The sequence below is a fragment of the Mytilus trossulus genome, chromosome 5 (assembly GCF_036588685.1).
Source record: "Mytilus trossulus isolate FHL-02 chromosome 5, PNRI_Mtr1.1.1.hap1, whole genome shotgun sequence".
NCBI lineage: Eukaryota > Metazoa > Mollusca > Bivalvia > Mytilida > Mytilidae > Mytilus > Mytilus trossulus.
This window is the reverse complement of record NC_086377.1, coordinates 24177317-24194495: the sequence shown is the minus strand read 5'-3', so window position 1 is coordinate 24194495 and position 17179 is coordinate 24177317. Positions and strand designations below refer to the sequence as shown.

Genomic DNA, 17179 nt, shown 5'->3' with positions numbered 1-17179 from the left:
TAAATTTCATCACATTGAAAATTTCATTAATTTAATATCAATTATCCTGTTTGGGGCCATTTATCATGCGCTGAATTTCAACTGTTACCGTAAAAGTTTCCTTCTTAACGCCACTAGGCAAAACAAGAAAAAGTAATAAGTCGCTGTAAACTGGTTTACATATTTAGATGTTTATTTTCGCTTGATCAACACTAAAATAATAAAATAACATCCGGTTACCAGTGGTCAATGGCGTAGGAGACGAAAGTGATTTTGCAGACAATATTTGGAATGCATTTCGTTATTTAGTGGATTGTTTGTGTCGCGCATAGAACAAAATGGTTTTCGAATCACTAGTTGTTGACCTTATCAACAAGTACCTTGGCGATTATGTTGAGAATTTGGACAGATCCCAGCTGAAGTTGGGTATTTGGGGAGGTAAGAAAACCGGTGTTGACGATATGCATGACTGCATCATCCAGATGCTGAGGAAGATGCAGACCATGACAGTCAAATAATTTGTTTGAGAAGTGATAAATAATTTTTTTATGAATTATCTTCAGTTGCATTGTAACTAGAACTTTATTACAAATTAATTTGTTGTAAACATTATTGACCCACACTGGCCACAGCATATGATAAAGTCTAAGAAATAAAAATATTCTCTATTTATAGCATATTGATAAATAATACATAAACACACAAATGCAATGACTTTTACCCAAGTATTTTGACGATTTTTTGTGAAAATGAATCATCAGCCATTTAAAGAAAACCAGAAAGTTACTTTGAGTTTCATATTTTTATTTCAACATGTTAATGTTTTTAATTGTAAATAAACTCAACTCATTTTCAAAAATTTTGGTGATTGACATCTTGCTTCTATTTTCTTAATGATATTTATTTATTTATTCATATATTCCACATACCAATTGAATATTGTTATGGAAGAAAAATGAAAATGAAAGTAAAAGTTAATGGATTTTCTAAAAAGTACACACCCTCATATCCAGTATTTTGGTTTGTCCTGTAACTTGATTTGCTAATATATGCCCAAAAATTTAGGAAACCCACAAATACCATTCAATATTCTAGATTAGGCTATACTCATGGTCTACCTTTGACTTTTTTCTAAATAATACAAGTTTTTATATTGATGATATGTAGATAGAGGAGTCTTCAGCTTTTAAGGCTTAATATAGAAACATAGTCATGATAGTTGAATATTTAAGTGAAAATTAATATTGTCTTGACTTTTTTTTGCATTTTGTATAGTTTATAACATGCTCTTTTCCATATCGGCCCTGGTATTATCCCAAGACTCCCATATTGTACTCGAGGCTTTAGCCGTGGGCCGATATGGGTCTAGGGATGATACCAGGGCCAATATGGAAAAGACATCTTATAATCTTTTTATCACATATTTAAGTTCTGCAGAAAAGAGAAAAAAAGGTCAATGATAACAATTGAATAAAACATTTCAGGTTAAATCTTACAACATTTTAACACCAATGTGTCGTGCAATGACGTCACATCATTTGGAATCGGGGCACAATAACCAATAACCTCGGTTTTGCCCTAGACAATTTTGAGGTAATACATGTCAAACCCAACATATTCTTAACAAATATGTGATAATATTATATATTTACTAGTACTTTCTCATTTTATGTCAGCAAAGTTTTAAATGTAAATCTAAAATAAGACATGTATATATACTCAGAATGTCTTTGAACAAAAAGTTAAAAAATTTGAAAGATAATTTTAATAGTCATAATGAGCTTATTTCATGTATTTAGTGATACTTGAATCACACTACAGATAAAAAGAACATGCAAAATGTTAAGTCGAACATACATGTACCTTACATGCTAAACTGGATTAACAAAATTAATCACCATTATGATCATTCACAAAAATGAATGATGAATTTACTTTGTGTTCGTCAGCTATAAAGGAACATGCTTAAGTTTCAGAGTTAAGTGTGACATACAACTTGCTTAATCAATAATGAGTAGATATTATTGTTAAGGAACATGCTGAAGGTGCCTCTGTTTGCAGGAATATCTCTCTTGGTAGAAGACCCATTGATGGCCTTAGACTGTTTTCTTCTCTTACGTTGGGTAGTTGTCTCTTTGACACCTTCTTTTTTCCATATTCTATTCTAGGTTTAACTGTATTTGTTTTGATTACACAGATAATACACTTTCGAGCAACAGAGCAATGACATCAGGGTTTGAAATTAGCAGGGGCCCACTCACGAAAGGCCCCTAAAATTTGGTGTGGACTACTTAAATTTCTACTTTTTGTATACTGAACTATATACATGTATATGTTGGTTACAAAATTTAAGCTGTGGACTACCATGCCAAAATTTTTAATTTTATTCCTGCGGGCATTATTTATTTTATTTCAAAATTCTTTCTTTTTAAATAGAATGATATAATATTTGATAATATTGCTTGAGATTTTATTTTATCATTGAAACAAATATTGTTCAGTTATCTAAGGTGGCCACCCCCACTTTGATTTTATCCTAAACAAGATTTGTCAATGTCTTGTGATATTATATGTCTACTTAATTATCTATTTGTAAAAAAAGATAAATACCTACATCTATATTTAGACAAGTTGTTAAATAAGTCACATGTTAATGTTTAGATCACCGACCTGTTTAAACGTAGCCTTGTTTACATGTAATTTAAAATTTTACAATTCTATGTCAAGTTTACAAGGTTTTAATTTGATAATTATGTGTTTAATCCATTCTAGGGAAAATTATGAGTTTCTCAGTCTGTGCCAAAAACTTTTTCATCTATTAGTCTGAAAACTAAATATAAAAATTTGTCCTTATTAGACTATACAGTGATCTGGAAGGATTTTTTCACTATGGGCCCAGGGCCCCCTAAAATAAATTCAATGGGCCATTTTAAAAAATAATGGGCCATGTTGTCAAATGAGTGGGCCATTTAAATTGACTACTGTAACAGTAGGGAGTATCATTAATTGATAGAACAAAACAACAATTCGCTGAAGTCATGTTTACAAAATGTCAAAACGAGCCAAAGACAAAAAAGTGACAAGGACAGTTAAGCGCCTTTTATGGAGACAAAAACTATATTCATTTAAAGGCTTTGGGTTTTTTCAATCGAAATAATAGCAAGCTACACTAACTTAAAAGATTATGATAAGAGATAAATCTCATCTTTACTAGCCAAATTTCACAAATTTAAAGTTGTTTACAAAAAAATATATCAAGAAAGATGGTTAATTACGTTTTTAGCTCACCTGGCCCGAAGGGCCAAGTGAGCTTTTCCCATCACTTTGCGTCCGTCGTCCGTCGTCGTCCGTCGTCTGTCGTCCGTCGTCGTTGTTAACTTTTACAAAAATCTTCTCCTCTGAAACTACTGGGCCAAATTGAACCAAACTTGGCCACAATCATCATTGGGGTATCTAGTTTAAAAAATGTGTGGCGTGACCCGGTCAACCAACCAAGATGGCCGCCACGGCTAAAAATAGAACATAGGGGTAAAATGCAGTTTTTGGCTTATAACTCAAAAACCAAAACATTTAGAGGAAATCTGACATGGGGTAAACATGTTTAGCAGGTCAAGATCTATCTGCCCTGAAATTTTCAGATGAATCAGTCAACCCGTTGTTGGGTTGCTGCCCCTGAATTGGTAATTTTGTGGATATTTTGCAGTTTTTGGTTATAATCTTGAATATTATTATAGATAGAGATAAACTGTAAACAGCAATAATGTTCAGCAAAGTTAGATTTACAAATAAGTCATCATGACCGAAATGGTCAGTTGACCCGTTTAGGAGTTATTGCCCTTTATAGTCAATTTTTAACCATTTTTCGTAAATCTTAGTTATCTTTTACAAAAATCTTCTCCTCTGAAACTACTGGGCCAAATTAATCCAGACTTGGCAACAATCATCTTTAGGGTATCTAGTTTTAAAAATGTGTCCGGTGACCCGACTAGATTGAATCAAGATGGCCGCCACAGCTAAAAATAGAACATAGGGGTAAAATGCAGTTTTTGGCTTATAACTCAAAAACCAAAGCATTTAGAGCAAATCTGACACGAGGTAAAATTGTTTATCAAATAAAGATCTATCTGCCCTACAATTTTCAGATGAATCTGACAATCCATTGTTGGGTTGCTGCCCCTGAATCGTTAATTTTAAGGAAATTTTGCTGTTTTTGGTTATTATCTTGAATATTATTATAGATAGAGATAAACTGTAAACAGCAATTATGTTCAGCAAAGTAAGATTTACAAATAAGTCAACATGACGGAAATGGTCAATTGACCCCCTAAGGAGTTATTGTCCTTTATAGTCAATTTTTAACAATTTTCATAAAATTTGTAAATTTTTATTAACATTTTCCACTGAAACTACTGGGCAAAGTTCATTATAGATAGAGATAAATGTAAGCAGCAAGACTGTTTAGTAAAGTAAGATTTACAAACACATCACCATCACCAAAACACAATTTTGTCATGAATCCATCTGCTTCCTTTGTTTAATATTCACATAGACCAAGGTGAGCGACACAGGCTCTTTGGAGCCTCTAGTTTAGGTAATCAGTTAAACCAGAGTCGTTAAACCGCATGGTTCTATTACAATAAGAAAACACCTGAGACGTCCCAAAAATATATAGGGGAACATTACACACATGGCGGTACGGAACATGATCAGAAATCCATTTGACGATATCTAAACATTTCGAAATGATTCAGTGAAAAATATCTGGCGCCACGTGGGCGCTTACATTTGTCACTCTATGCACCATTTCTGGTCGATATGCGCTATAGGCACAGGGTGCACGTCCTTCTCAATCACTGCTATATAAAATTTTGAAAATATTTACTAGTCCGATTCAATATTTATAAGTCTGGGACATCGGACTAATGACTAACAGTGCAGACTGAAGTTTCTTGCATTGACTATTTAGAAAAAGAAGACATTTATTGTGCAATCTATACTTATAATAGCACACAAAATGTTTTTTGTCTTTAAGAAATTGAAACAGACGAAAAATTTATTTTTGTTATAAGACAACAAAGAGATGTAGATACATGTATACACATACATATACATATGACCATGTTAATTCAACCACAAAGTTACTTTTCATGGTAATAACTAGTTTTTGTACCAATATACAACAAATTCAGGACATAATGTAATTCAAAGGAAAAGATTTGTAATTTATCATGTGACTTCTGTTTCATGTCTGAATTATAATCTTCCAGAAAAAAACTTTTAACACACAATCTTTGTAAGTGAATATATACATGCATGTAGGCAATTACTTTCCACAATATACTGACAAGTTACACCAAGCAAATTCTTTAACTATCTGAGGGTGGGAAAAGCTGTTTTTGTGTAAAATGTTTTTTTAAATTTTATATATCTGTGTTAAAGATGATTCCTACTACGACATGCAGTATGTTCATTTTGCAAGTTTTTTTTATGAATTCAAAAAAGATAAATGCTTTCTTAATATGAACTCTGAATTTGTCCTTTATAATTGTGTTATTAGATTATTCATCCCATAGAAACAAGGTACACTAATCAGTAAACAAATATTTATGTTATTCTATATTTAGTTACCAGAATACACATCTTTTTGTTGTTTGGCCTAAAATGACAATTAAAAAAACCTTGACATAGAGAAACTTTTAGCAATACATTGCACAATAATGTCTGGCAAGCCTTTTGATGGGGAACTATAAAAACAACTGGAGTTTGTTTGATGTTATAAGAACTTAATCAAGTGGATCTGATTATGACTGACTGAGGCTCTTCAAGGGGTAATGATATAATACAACATGTTGTTGACATATTGTGCAAATGTTATGTGAGTGGTAAGAAATTGTAAGCAATATTGAAGTATCTCTTTCCCAAGTTTATCAAGATTTTAGATCTCAAAATAGAAATCAACTGTTCCAAAATAATTTTTTTTAATTATTATTCAACAACAGTATTGCTCGCTGATAACAATTACTCCACTGACACAGCTATCTCAGTGAAGGTCCCTGTGTCACTGTTCCAAAATTTCAGCTATCATGGCCTTAAATTCATTTGATTTGCATGTGTATATTTTAGATTCAGAAATTTTTGTGATTTTTTTATTATTTCAAAAACTGCAGCAAAAGAGTATACAAAATCAAAAACTGTTGTTTTAAATTTTGAAAGCATATTTATATAACAACAATGTACAGTCTGCTCCAAAACAATTTGAAAATTTTCACTATTCCGAATCAATATTTCTGGATCATCGGACTAGCGGGTAAATTTGCAAGCTGTATTTAAAAAAACTCCATACCAAATGCATGCAGAAATTAACAAAATTACAGTATTTAAGATATTTATTGATTAATTCATGTTCCTCCTTTATAAGCCTGAAATATTTGCCACTGTATATTAATGCAGTTAATACACTATACAAATTTCACCATTTCAGGAGATGCAGTGTTACAGAACTTGGATTTGAAGGAAAGTGCATTGGTAAGTTGAATGTTTTAGTTTCCAATTTGATTATCTTTGTAAAAGTTGTTGGCTTAAATGTTACAACTATGGAAATTGTTTTGGTATATTGCAGTAGAAACAATGGCAAAAAGAAAAAATTGAAATATATGTGTCAGAAATTTAGTTAGAACATTCAAATTCAAATTCTTTATTAACTTTGAGCCTTACGGCTCATCAGTATAATCAAGTAAATGTACAGTGTATACATATGGCATATTACAAACAATATAAACAATATGCATAATATAGGTGACGTCAGAAGTGTCATCAATACAAAATATATTTTTGATAATTTAATTTCTTATTTCCTAATTTATGGTAATTTTTTATAGGATGATTTAGATTTACCAGTGAAAATCAAAGCAGGCCATATAGGTGAGTAGATATAGAATTATTAATTAATTAAGCATTTAACTTGACATTTACTAAATCGATCTTCTAATAACTTCATTTTTAACAAGATTTTTGTGACAAAAATGTCGGTTATTGATTAAGGGATGCTCGGTGGGCGGGCAGCGGTTGGGCAGGCGGCAATCAAATGTTTTTTTACTTTAACCGTTCAGGAGTTATGGTTCTTGAATGATCTTAAAATGGCGTTTCCAGTTGTGTCCATGCATTAAAGCATGAACTGTTCTACCAAAGCTTCCCAAATTCTTATATGTTGTTACTGATGACTAAATGGAGGTCAAGTTCAATAATGAGGATTTTGACTTTTACCGTTCAGGAGTTCTGGTTCTTGAAAGATTGAAAAATGGTGTTTCCAGTCGTGTCCGTGCATTTTGACTTTTATTGTCTGATTAATTTGCTTGCCATGTTGTTAGTGTCTTAGCTTTCCCAAACATACAAGTGAAGCTCAATTCCTCCTCTCTCTCTGCACCCCATTTATCCTCTTTTGTGCACCCATTTACAATGTACTCTTAAATTTCAAAGCTGCCAAAAATTTCCAAAATGGAAGGAGAAAAAAATACTTTAAAAAGTTAAAAATCCAACATTTTCCCTACAAACCAAAAAAATACTATTACGGAATAGATCCCACAAAAAACTTTCATTTATTCTATTATTTATCTATGTATGCATACAACAAAAAACTTTCATTTATTCTATTATTTATTTATGTATGCATGAAATTGACCAAATTGTCCTTTTCAAACCGTATACAAAGCTATTCACCGTAAAACTGTGGCACTCTCAATGATTTTAAGTAAGAAAGAAGTTTATCTTATTTAACATAATCATTACACTACATTAAAATATAAACACCCTTTGGACATACTTTATAAAGACCATTGTCATAACCCCCTTATCTTTGTTAATTTTCATACTACTTCAAAGAGATTGATTGTTTATGTAATACTTTACATGTCATGTGACCCCTTCACTTATAATTTGTTTCTTTATTTTGTGAAGTAAATTGTATTTTATCAAATAAGTATTTTTAATTTGTTGATAATTCAGGTTTAAGTGTTACCTAAGGATACAATCTTTTCTTTGAATAAAGGATAGTAAAATTTAAAGAACCCATTTTAAACATCTATAATGATAACTATTCTCAAATCATGAAAATTAAACTCTTTCCTGACTCTCTTGTGAAATCTTACATCATGATACATCATCATGTCTCTAGATTTTGATAAAAGTGAAAACATCTAAAACGGTTATGCATAAAACATGAAAACAACACTTTTTTTTTACACCTTGTAAATTTAATACATCCAAAGCCCTTTTCTGCAAATGCTCAGAGCCAAGTATTTTCAATAAAATATTCAAGTACAAATTTATTCAGCATAAATCCCTGATCTCTCTTTATGAGAATAATATAAATATTGTCAATTTTATATTTGAAAATAAATGTACATGTAATTTGACTTTTCCATAGAAACTTGTGGTGACATATTTTTTTATCAAAACTTCCTATTGCATATTATTATGATAACACTCAATAATGTTATATTTTTTCTGCAATAGTAAATACAAATGTAATTGATGCTTTCATTCACACCTTGATGAATCACAAGTGTTCACTGGACCATGAAGGCCATTGGTAATCAATATGTGTTATAATGGAATTAATCAAAGTACTGAAGTACTGAACATCGGATGACCGCAGGTTCTTGTGGATGGTCAAAAGCACATGTCACAGAAACAGATCACATCTGTATACCTGAAACTTGGGTTAATTTACAGAGATATTTTTTTCTGATACAAGTTCGTGCCTGGATGATGAATAAATGACAGGAAATTCAACCTCACTGTGATAACTATTATATTGTAGTGCAAGAAATCAGTATACCTTGGACTATTATACTTGTATAATAATAGTCGTAGAGAATACACTGGTTTGTTGTTATATATATTATTAATATTACGATTGCATGTATGTACCAATTATCAGGTTGTCTGCATGTTGATATCGTAAAATATCAGCTGTGAGACATAATATTAAGCTTTTTGTCGAGTAAGCGCAGTGAACGAGATCAAAAAGCCTTCATATTATTTCGAGCAGCTGATATTTTACAATATTAATATGCCGATAACCTGATAATCGATTTATCGGGCCGCATTTGCGTCTTTTGGAAGTATTGTCTTAGTTTCATCAGCAACCAGAAGTTGACTTGATAAGTTCGGGGCAAACTTATCAACGTCGGTTCAAACATTATGACGTCGCTGACATGTCCGGGTCGAAGTTATTAAGGCCAGGTCAACGTATTTGACGTCACAAAGCCGTGATATGGAGTTTTATTAAGAGCTGAGCAGATTGATATAGACAGTTGGACGACCGATAAATGGCATTTTCATCTATTTGTATATATGATAATTCTATTCTACTATTATTATAGTGCAGTGCAAGTGCATGGTGGACACTCTTCTGTAAAAAAATCAAAGTCTAATAGGCTGTAAAAGCAATTGCTGCCATGTTAATGTTTTTGGACACTTTTATTTTTCGTCTACATATATAAGAATTAAACCTGACAGGACATGGTTGTCTAGTGAAAAGCAAGAAGGTTTTGACTTTATATCAATTAAAGACTTAAGCAGGAAATCATTTTTAATATGTTTTATATTTCACAAGGAGACAACAAGTTTACCAGGCTAAAGTTGGGGGTAATTATGGATTATCCCCTGGTCTGAGTGTTTGTAACTGGGCAATAATTACTTTTATTTATTTAATTTTAACAATTTTCATAATTAAGTTAAATTAACCATTCAGTTAAAACATTTCACCTTTCGAGACGCTAATGTTGAAAAATGGGACAGAAATAAAATAACTTACAAGACATAAACATGTAAAAAATAAATATATATTTCAGCTTACTAAAAATATTTTCATAGTGTTACTTTGACATCATTTCTTAAAACTAAGTCCCACACATAATTGTTCATTTGATATGGGTCATCCTCATGCGGTACGAGAAGTTTTCATGTCGCTAAATAGTCTACTTGTCGCTTAATTTATTCTTCTTGTCCGTTCTTGACGCTTCTTATTGCTAAAAGTTCTTCTTGACGTTATTAGTGAGACCGCTATTTTTAGATTACGTATAACCTGTGTAGTGATTTTTATTTTACGATAAATTTATGAATGAACGATAATTTTATGAATGAACAAGAGCACCTGACCTCTTTCTGAAACACCAATTAAACATATAAAATCGTATTTATTAAGATATAATTCAGTCAAATATTCACCACTAAATCAGCAACTGAAATGATTCCATATTTTGTTGAAACATCGTACAACCGGAGAACAGAAATCGCAGGTATGAAAATGCACTTTTTTCACTGGTGTTGAAAACCCAAAACTAATTTGACTAGAATTTATGAATGACGGAAATTTAAGCGATAACAATACATCGGAGTGACCTCAAGGTCATCCTCTGTAAAAATAATGTTTTGTCATAAATCAATTTTTCAAATGACATCTGTCAGATATTACTAAAAAAATATAATTGAAAAATATATTGTCCTAGGTCAAAAGAATCAAATGAAAGGGAAACTGAATGACATAATGTATTAATTTGTTCTGCATAGAAAAAGTCATTCATATTTTATTAGGTAAAACATATCTTGTTTTACCTTGACAATTGAACTAAAACCTCCCTCACTTATTTCTATAAATAAAGGGGCTCAATAAAGGTAAAATCCTTTAGGCATTAATGGATGCAATATTTCTGTTTATGATACTGGTATTTAAACCCGATCAAGGGTGTTGAAAATCCAGGAATTTATGCTAGAGTGCGACAGGGTTTTAATCGCATTAATTTAAACTTGCATTTTGACCTATTTTACAGGATTTTCCTCAATATCACAAAAACAAAATTGCATTTTAGTCTGAAGTAAAAAATGCATGCAATACTTTCTGAATTTTCAGTAGTTAAGTGAAATGAGAAGAAAGTGACTAATGAATGGTTTATCTACTAAATTGATTCTTCATGATTTTGAGACAGAAGCTTGCCACCCTTAGTCTGGTTTTGCAATTTCCATTCTGTCTATATATGTACTGCATTCTTGTGTTCCTCCACCCTAGGAATTCATAAAATTGGTTGTCATATATCATTAAATTCATTGACACTTAAAATGGTAAAAGTATGAACAGTTTACTTACGGTTATAACTGAAATATTTAGAGTAAAAAGCACTTGATTAACAGCTGTATGTTATTATTTGGTGTTGAATTTTCAGTAAAAAATCTTGATTTTTTTTTCAGGAAAACTTACATTGAAAATACCATGGAAAAATTTGTATACAGAGCCAGTTGTTGCAACAATAGATGGTTTATATGCCTTGGCTGTACCTAATGTTGGTAAGTAACGGAGAATTTGTACATGGTTTGTATGCCTTGGTTGTACCCAATGTTGGTTAAGCTGTTCCTCTTGTATGCAAAAATGCCATATGGCCCATACCACAAACATGTAATAGGCCCTGCGGTGACAAATGTGACACAATTCTAATTTGAGAAAACTAATGGCCTAATTTCATGAATATATGAAAAAAAAACAAAAAAAATATATGATAAACAGAAACAAATAACAAAAAACTGAATAACTGACTCTTGGAGCCTTATACATGTATATAAGTTAGTGGCAATAAGTGAAATTGGACATTAAGCTTAAATTCTAGGCAATAAACTAACACCTAGGCATTTTTCACAAAATGTGGCAGGGTAAACACATTTGCTGGTGCCTTCCCTAACCTAGGACAGTGGTGTGACAGTACAATATCAGAACAAACCAGGAAAATCTGTAGTAATTGGCCTAACTCATCAGATGGATACAAAGTACAAATAACCCTAACAGAATACAAAAGACTCAAAGAACAGATCTAAGAGTACTCACAGTTACTGAAAGCTATATAAAAAAGTAGATGTGGTATGATGCCAATGAGACAACTCTCCACAAGAGACCAAATGACACAGAAATTAACAACTATATTTCACTGTACATCCTTTTACAATAATCAATGCCCATACCGCTTATTAGGCCATGCAAGAAGCCATATAAACTTGAGAATGGAAATGGGGAATGTGTCAAAGAGACAACAACCCGACCATAGAAAAAACAGCAGAAGGTCTCCAACAGGTCTTCAATGTTGCAAGAAATTCCCTAACCTGGAGGTGTCCTTTTGCTGGCCCCTAAACAAATATATACTAGTTCAGTGATAAAGAAGGCCATACTAATTACCAAATTATACACAAGAAACTAAAATTAAAATAATAATATGCATGGTACATGTGATATAGTCTTTAGTTTGAAAATAACAAAAAAGTGTAATTTGTAATTTTATTTTAATAGCTGTAAAGTACAATGAAGAAAAAGAAGAAAAAGCAAAACAAGAATCTAAACAGAAGAAATTACAGCAGATTGAGGATGCCAAGAAACTGGAGGCTGACAAAGGTTTGTTATAACATGTACTGTAAATTTAGAGATTTTTGCAATGGTTTTATTATTGTAAAGAATGGGACAGGGTTATAATCGTAAAAAAATTTAAACTCTCATTTTGAAATTTTTCATATGATTTAAAAAAAAAAATTCTCTATATCTCAAAAAAAATAAATCGAATTTTAGTCTTAATTGACAAAATCATAAGAATAAATGCACACAATAATTTATGAATTTACAGTACTTTGATTTTGTTTATGCTGAAAATTTTGCTTGCATTATAATTGCAATTGTTGAGCAATGGATGGCAATGCAAGACTAAATATTGCAATTTCAGGACAGCATGGACATGATGGACAGGCTGCAAACAAATAAATCTTTCAAAGTTTTAAGACCAGGTTTTTATTATTACAAAACCTATCCTATCTCAATTTTTGCATGATAAAACATTGCATAAATTTCTCAATTAGATAAATCTAACATTTGACTATCTAACTTGTCTAATGGAATATGAACTAAATGGTCAATAAAATATTTGAAATTAATTAGCTCTTTTAAAATTGACTTCCAATTCTGCTTGGAGCTGTACATATTTATTTTCCATTGGACCACATGCCAAATGAATTGTGTAGCAACACATCAAGTCTGATACTTGCATATATATTATCTTTGAACTGATGAGCATTATTTGCTCAAAGTAATAAAACAAATAAATTGAAACTAGGAAACAGTTGATTCATTTTTGGAAAATTTAGTAATGTTTCAAATGATATATTTTTAAAATTCTGTCATATTCAGAAAATACCCTACAAAAGTTGACTTTATAGATGTTATTCAATGATAAGTATATAATAAAACAAGTAAATTAGAAAACTGAGCTTTATAAATATGATTATACGATAAGAGGTATACATTAGCCTATAATCAATATACTAGATATGGTTAATTAAACATGTACATATTGTACATCCTCCATAACAGAGATCACTTTATAGTCATAGACTGATAGATGGCAATTATGGAAAATTAATAATTATTAACCATTAAATGTATTGATAAAAAATTGATAGAACTTCAGATAAAAGTGATATAATTGCTAGATGATGATTTCATTGTATATTGTACGGATATTGATTTTGATGAATAAAATTAAGTTGTTTCTACAAACACTGTTAAAGGCAAATGTGAAATCTCTGTAATATGGAAAATAAGGCCTATGGTTTAAATAGCATGAATATAATTTGTTATTACATGAAAGAAATGAAAAAAACAATAAGAAATTAAAAAAACCTACTGTTTTATTACAACATTTGTGCAAGCTCAGTTAGGAAATGTGAGGAAATTCATTATCAGATTTATGTGTTATTGATGAGAATGAATACACAACAATTTTTACTTTTAAAACTAGAAAAAATGTATCAAAGATAAGAAAAGATTGTGATTGGCCTATTTTTCGATTAAATTTTCATATTTATACAAACAGAAAAAAGGCTGTAGCAATGCAATCCCTCGACCACATCTCAGGGTTGTCCCCCTTGGATGAAATTGTAGCTTAAAAACACTCACTTAATAGACCACTTTCGAGTTCATCCGTCACCGGAAAGAACTTGTCAATTATACGCGCCTTTATAACCGTCATTTGTGCGTTTAGGGGCGTCGTCACTTCCCTTCCAATGTTGAGCGAGTGGTTGGAAAACTATAATTCTATATTGTACGAATTATTCGGCAAGTTGAATTCTCAAAATTGACAATCAACACTGCTGTCATTAGGGAATTGTCAGTAAGTACCTACAGAGCAACCATTATTTTTAGTTTATCCTGCACAAAGACGATCACTAAGATGCTTGATGAAAGTAAATAGTGCAGGGATACAGGCGACCCCCTCTATCTGGTAAATGACGTCATAAAGGCGTGCATAATTGAAGAGTTTTTGCCGGTGAAGGATGAACTCGAAAGTGGTCTATTAAAAGACCAATTGAAAGTGTATAATATTCAATCTTCAGTGAAAAAATCTATTTGTTCACCAATATATATTTTATTTGATTTATGTTATAGATAAGCCAAAAGAGGTCAAGAAGGACTCATTTGCAGAAAAAATGGCAGCACAGATCATTAAAAATCTACAAGTACAAGTGTTGAATGTTCACGTTAGATATGAAGATAAATACTCCAATCCTAAACGTCCTTTCTCCATTGGTGTGTCGCTGAAGGAGTTACTCTTCCAGGTAAAATTAGTGATGAATGTTCATGTACATTATGTACAACATTAAAATAAATACAACAATTTATGAATTCAAATGTTGAGTGAAGTAAATATTTCCATCAGCTTGTATGCTTAAAATTTCAGTTTCATAAAAGTGTAGATAAATATAGAAATAAAGTATTCATTTTAGCTCATCTACGGGAGCTTTTCTCAGAACTTGATGTCCTGCGCCTTCTGTTTGTCGTTTACTTTTAGTTCTCCTGAAGCTATTTGGCTTAATTTAACCAAACTTGGCCTCAGTGATTTCCCTTAAATGAGAATTTATTTTACATTCTGTTATGTGTCTAGCAAAAACTAAAGAGATAAAGAGAAACTTAGCATGATTTCATGATCAGCAGTACAAAATCAACAATATAGAATTTTTTGTCAGGAACTCTTTCCTCATCTACAATGTTGAATATGCACATAGACCAAGGTGAATGACTAGTTATTTATAAATATTTGTAAATTTTTTTTGCAGACAACAGATGAGAACTGGAAACCATGTGTGATAAAGGAGGCAGTTACACAGATTTTTAAGGTAATATGGACCATAATTTGCTATTGGGCTCCGTTTCCTATAACTATAGAAAAGTGATAAAATGTGAATTACTGTAAGAAAAGTTGCAACTACATCTAAAGATGCCATTATTTTTATCAACATACAAGTGTATGCTACACTTCCCTAGAAAAAAAAATTAAAATATACGAATTTCAAAGATTCTACAACCGTATTTTTGTGTCGTTTCTCGCGTTATTTATTGCTTCCGAAGAGCATAACGCTGACTGATTTATAGATAATCGTCACCGGCAAATTCGTAACTTTTGCTTTCAAATAACAAAGAACATCGACCAATAAGAATAGTGAGAAGAAAATGCCGAGAACTATAAGTATTTATGTAGCAGATGTAAGAACAGTGGCGTGATTTTTGCGTCCGATTTCATAACGCAATTTTTAGATGATGTAATCTGCTTTGTTGTAATAGAATTCTTAAAAACAATATGCAAATATGAACTCTCGCGAGATGTTCAAACAGGTAAATCCGAGATGATTTACATTCTTGTTTTGATCTTCGTAATAATTAAGTAAGAAAATTACGTTGCCGTTATGCGTTACATTTCACACGAAACAGAAGTCCAATTATTTATTAAAATTGTTTTTGTCCTTAAGTTCTAACCATTTCCGGTCATACGTGAAACATGTGACTAGCATGTGATCACGCCATTACGGCCGGATGTACGAAATACTAGGTCTAAACATTGTTTTTGTTTCCAACGGGATGTTAGCAAACATAATCTGTAGACTTGTTTCGTCTTGTTTAAAAGGGGAAAATACAATTGTCAAAGAGATTGCGCCGGTGGTCTGTTATTTTTCCTATGTGCATAATGTTACATACGATCCTGTGTGAAAATAAATGCCCAATGACTTGACAAAATCGATTTCATATTTGACAGACGTTAGAACACACTTCGTTTCCCGATAATGACGTGAAGAGTCCTTGGAAAAATCAATCGAAATTACGTCTCTTATCATTGTACCAATGCTCGTTGGATTGATTCAACTTCAGCAGTAAATATTACTGGATATTTTAGGTGAATAAATATAATTTAATAAAAAATACATGTTAATATACCGTTACACTTGGAATGTACAAAGTTGGAATCCTGTCACAGTTTTTAATTAATATTTTTTATTCATGTTCTGCAAACACTTATCAGAAACGCAATAAATTTGTCAAAGGAGAAGTAAACTTTTAGCATGCATGACTTGAAAGGAAGTACTTTATTGATTTTAGCCCACTAAAGTAGGTTAAAATGTGGAAACCCTGTAGATGGTGTACATGTCACAAGTATCACATTGTGTCTATTTTAAAGATTTTAATTCCAAGTTAAAGGATTTTTCTTTACTGGATTTAAAGAATGTTACATTGCCAATGATTTGGAATAAGTTGTATATATTAACTGGAAAATCAAAACCAAATATAAATACATTTTTTTTGCTTAAACATCATGATTCAACGATTATGGTATCCTGTATCAATGGAGAAAATATGGAAAATTCTGAATAAAATGTACTAATTGTTTTCAAAACAAGCACATATTTAGGAGTTTTATAATACTGTTACATTTAAGATGGATTTTAAGAAAAAGTATACTGTTCAGATTAATTTAAGCAGATTTTGCAATAAAATAAAACTAAAAAAATGCTTTCGGTTTCTTATGGTTTCCTGTCAGGTTTAAAAAAAACTTTAATATAACATTGAAAATAGATTTTAAATATTAACATGAAGCAAGTAACACTAGTAATGGTGTTTATTTATGCCTTTTGAATTATGTTGTGCAAAATAAAGAAAATAAAGATTGGTTTCCTGTTTGGTTTCATGTCACGTAAACGGTGAATCAAAATGTATTAATTTTTTCTCGAAAAACTCAATTGTTCCATTCATACTATTCTAACACCAACACAACCCACTAAATAAAAGTTTAAATTTTAGAACTTATAAAAAAGGATACAAAAAGAAACCAAAGGCCGAATACCA

At 31.3% G+C, this 17179-nt stretch overlaps 1 protein-coding gene across 1 annotated transcript in view; it reads left to right on the top strand.

Annotated features, from left to right (window-relative positions):
- The first annotated feature begins 219 nt into the window (after positions 1-219).
- The window catches only part of LOC134717773 (intermembrane lipid transfer protein VPS13A-like), a 116007-nt gene continuing 99047 nt past the window's right edge, over positions 220-17179 (top strand). Inside the window, exons 1-7 of the mRNA XM_063580268.1 lie at positions 220-417; positions 6461-6504; positions 6858-6900; positions 11227-11322; positions 12311-12412; positions 14453-14622; positions 15121-15180. Coding sequence (XP_063436338.1) covers positions 318-417; positions 6461-6504; positions 6858-6900; positions 11227-11322; positions 12311-12412; positions 14453-14622; positions 15121-15180 — 615 coding nt within the window. The 5' untranslated portion in view covers positions 220-317. The remainder of the gene's footprint in view (positions 418-6460; positions 6505-6857; positions 6901-11226; positions 11323-12310; positions 12413-14452; positions 14623-15120; positions 15181-17179) is intronic.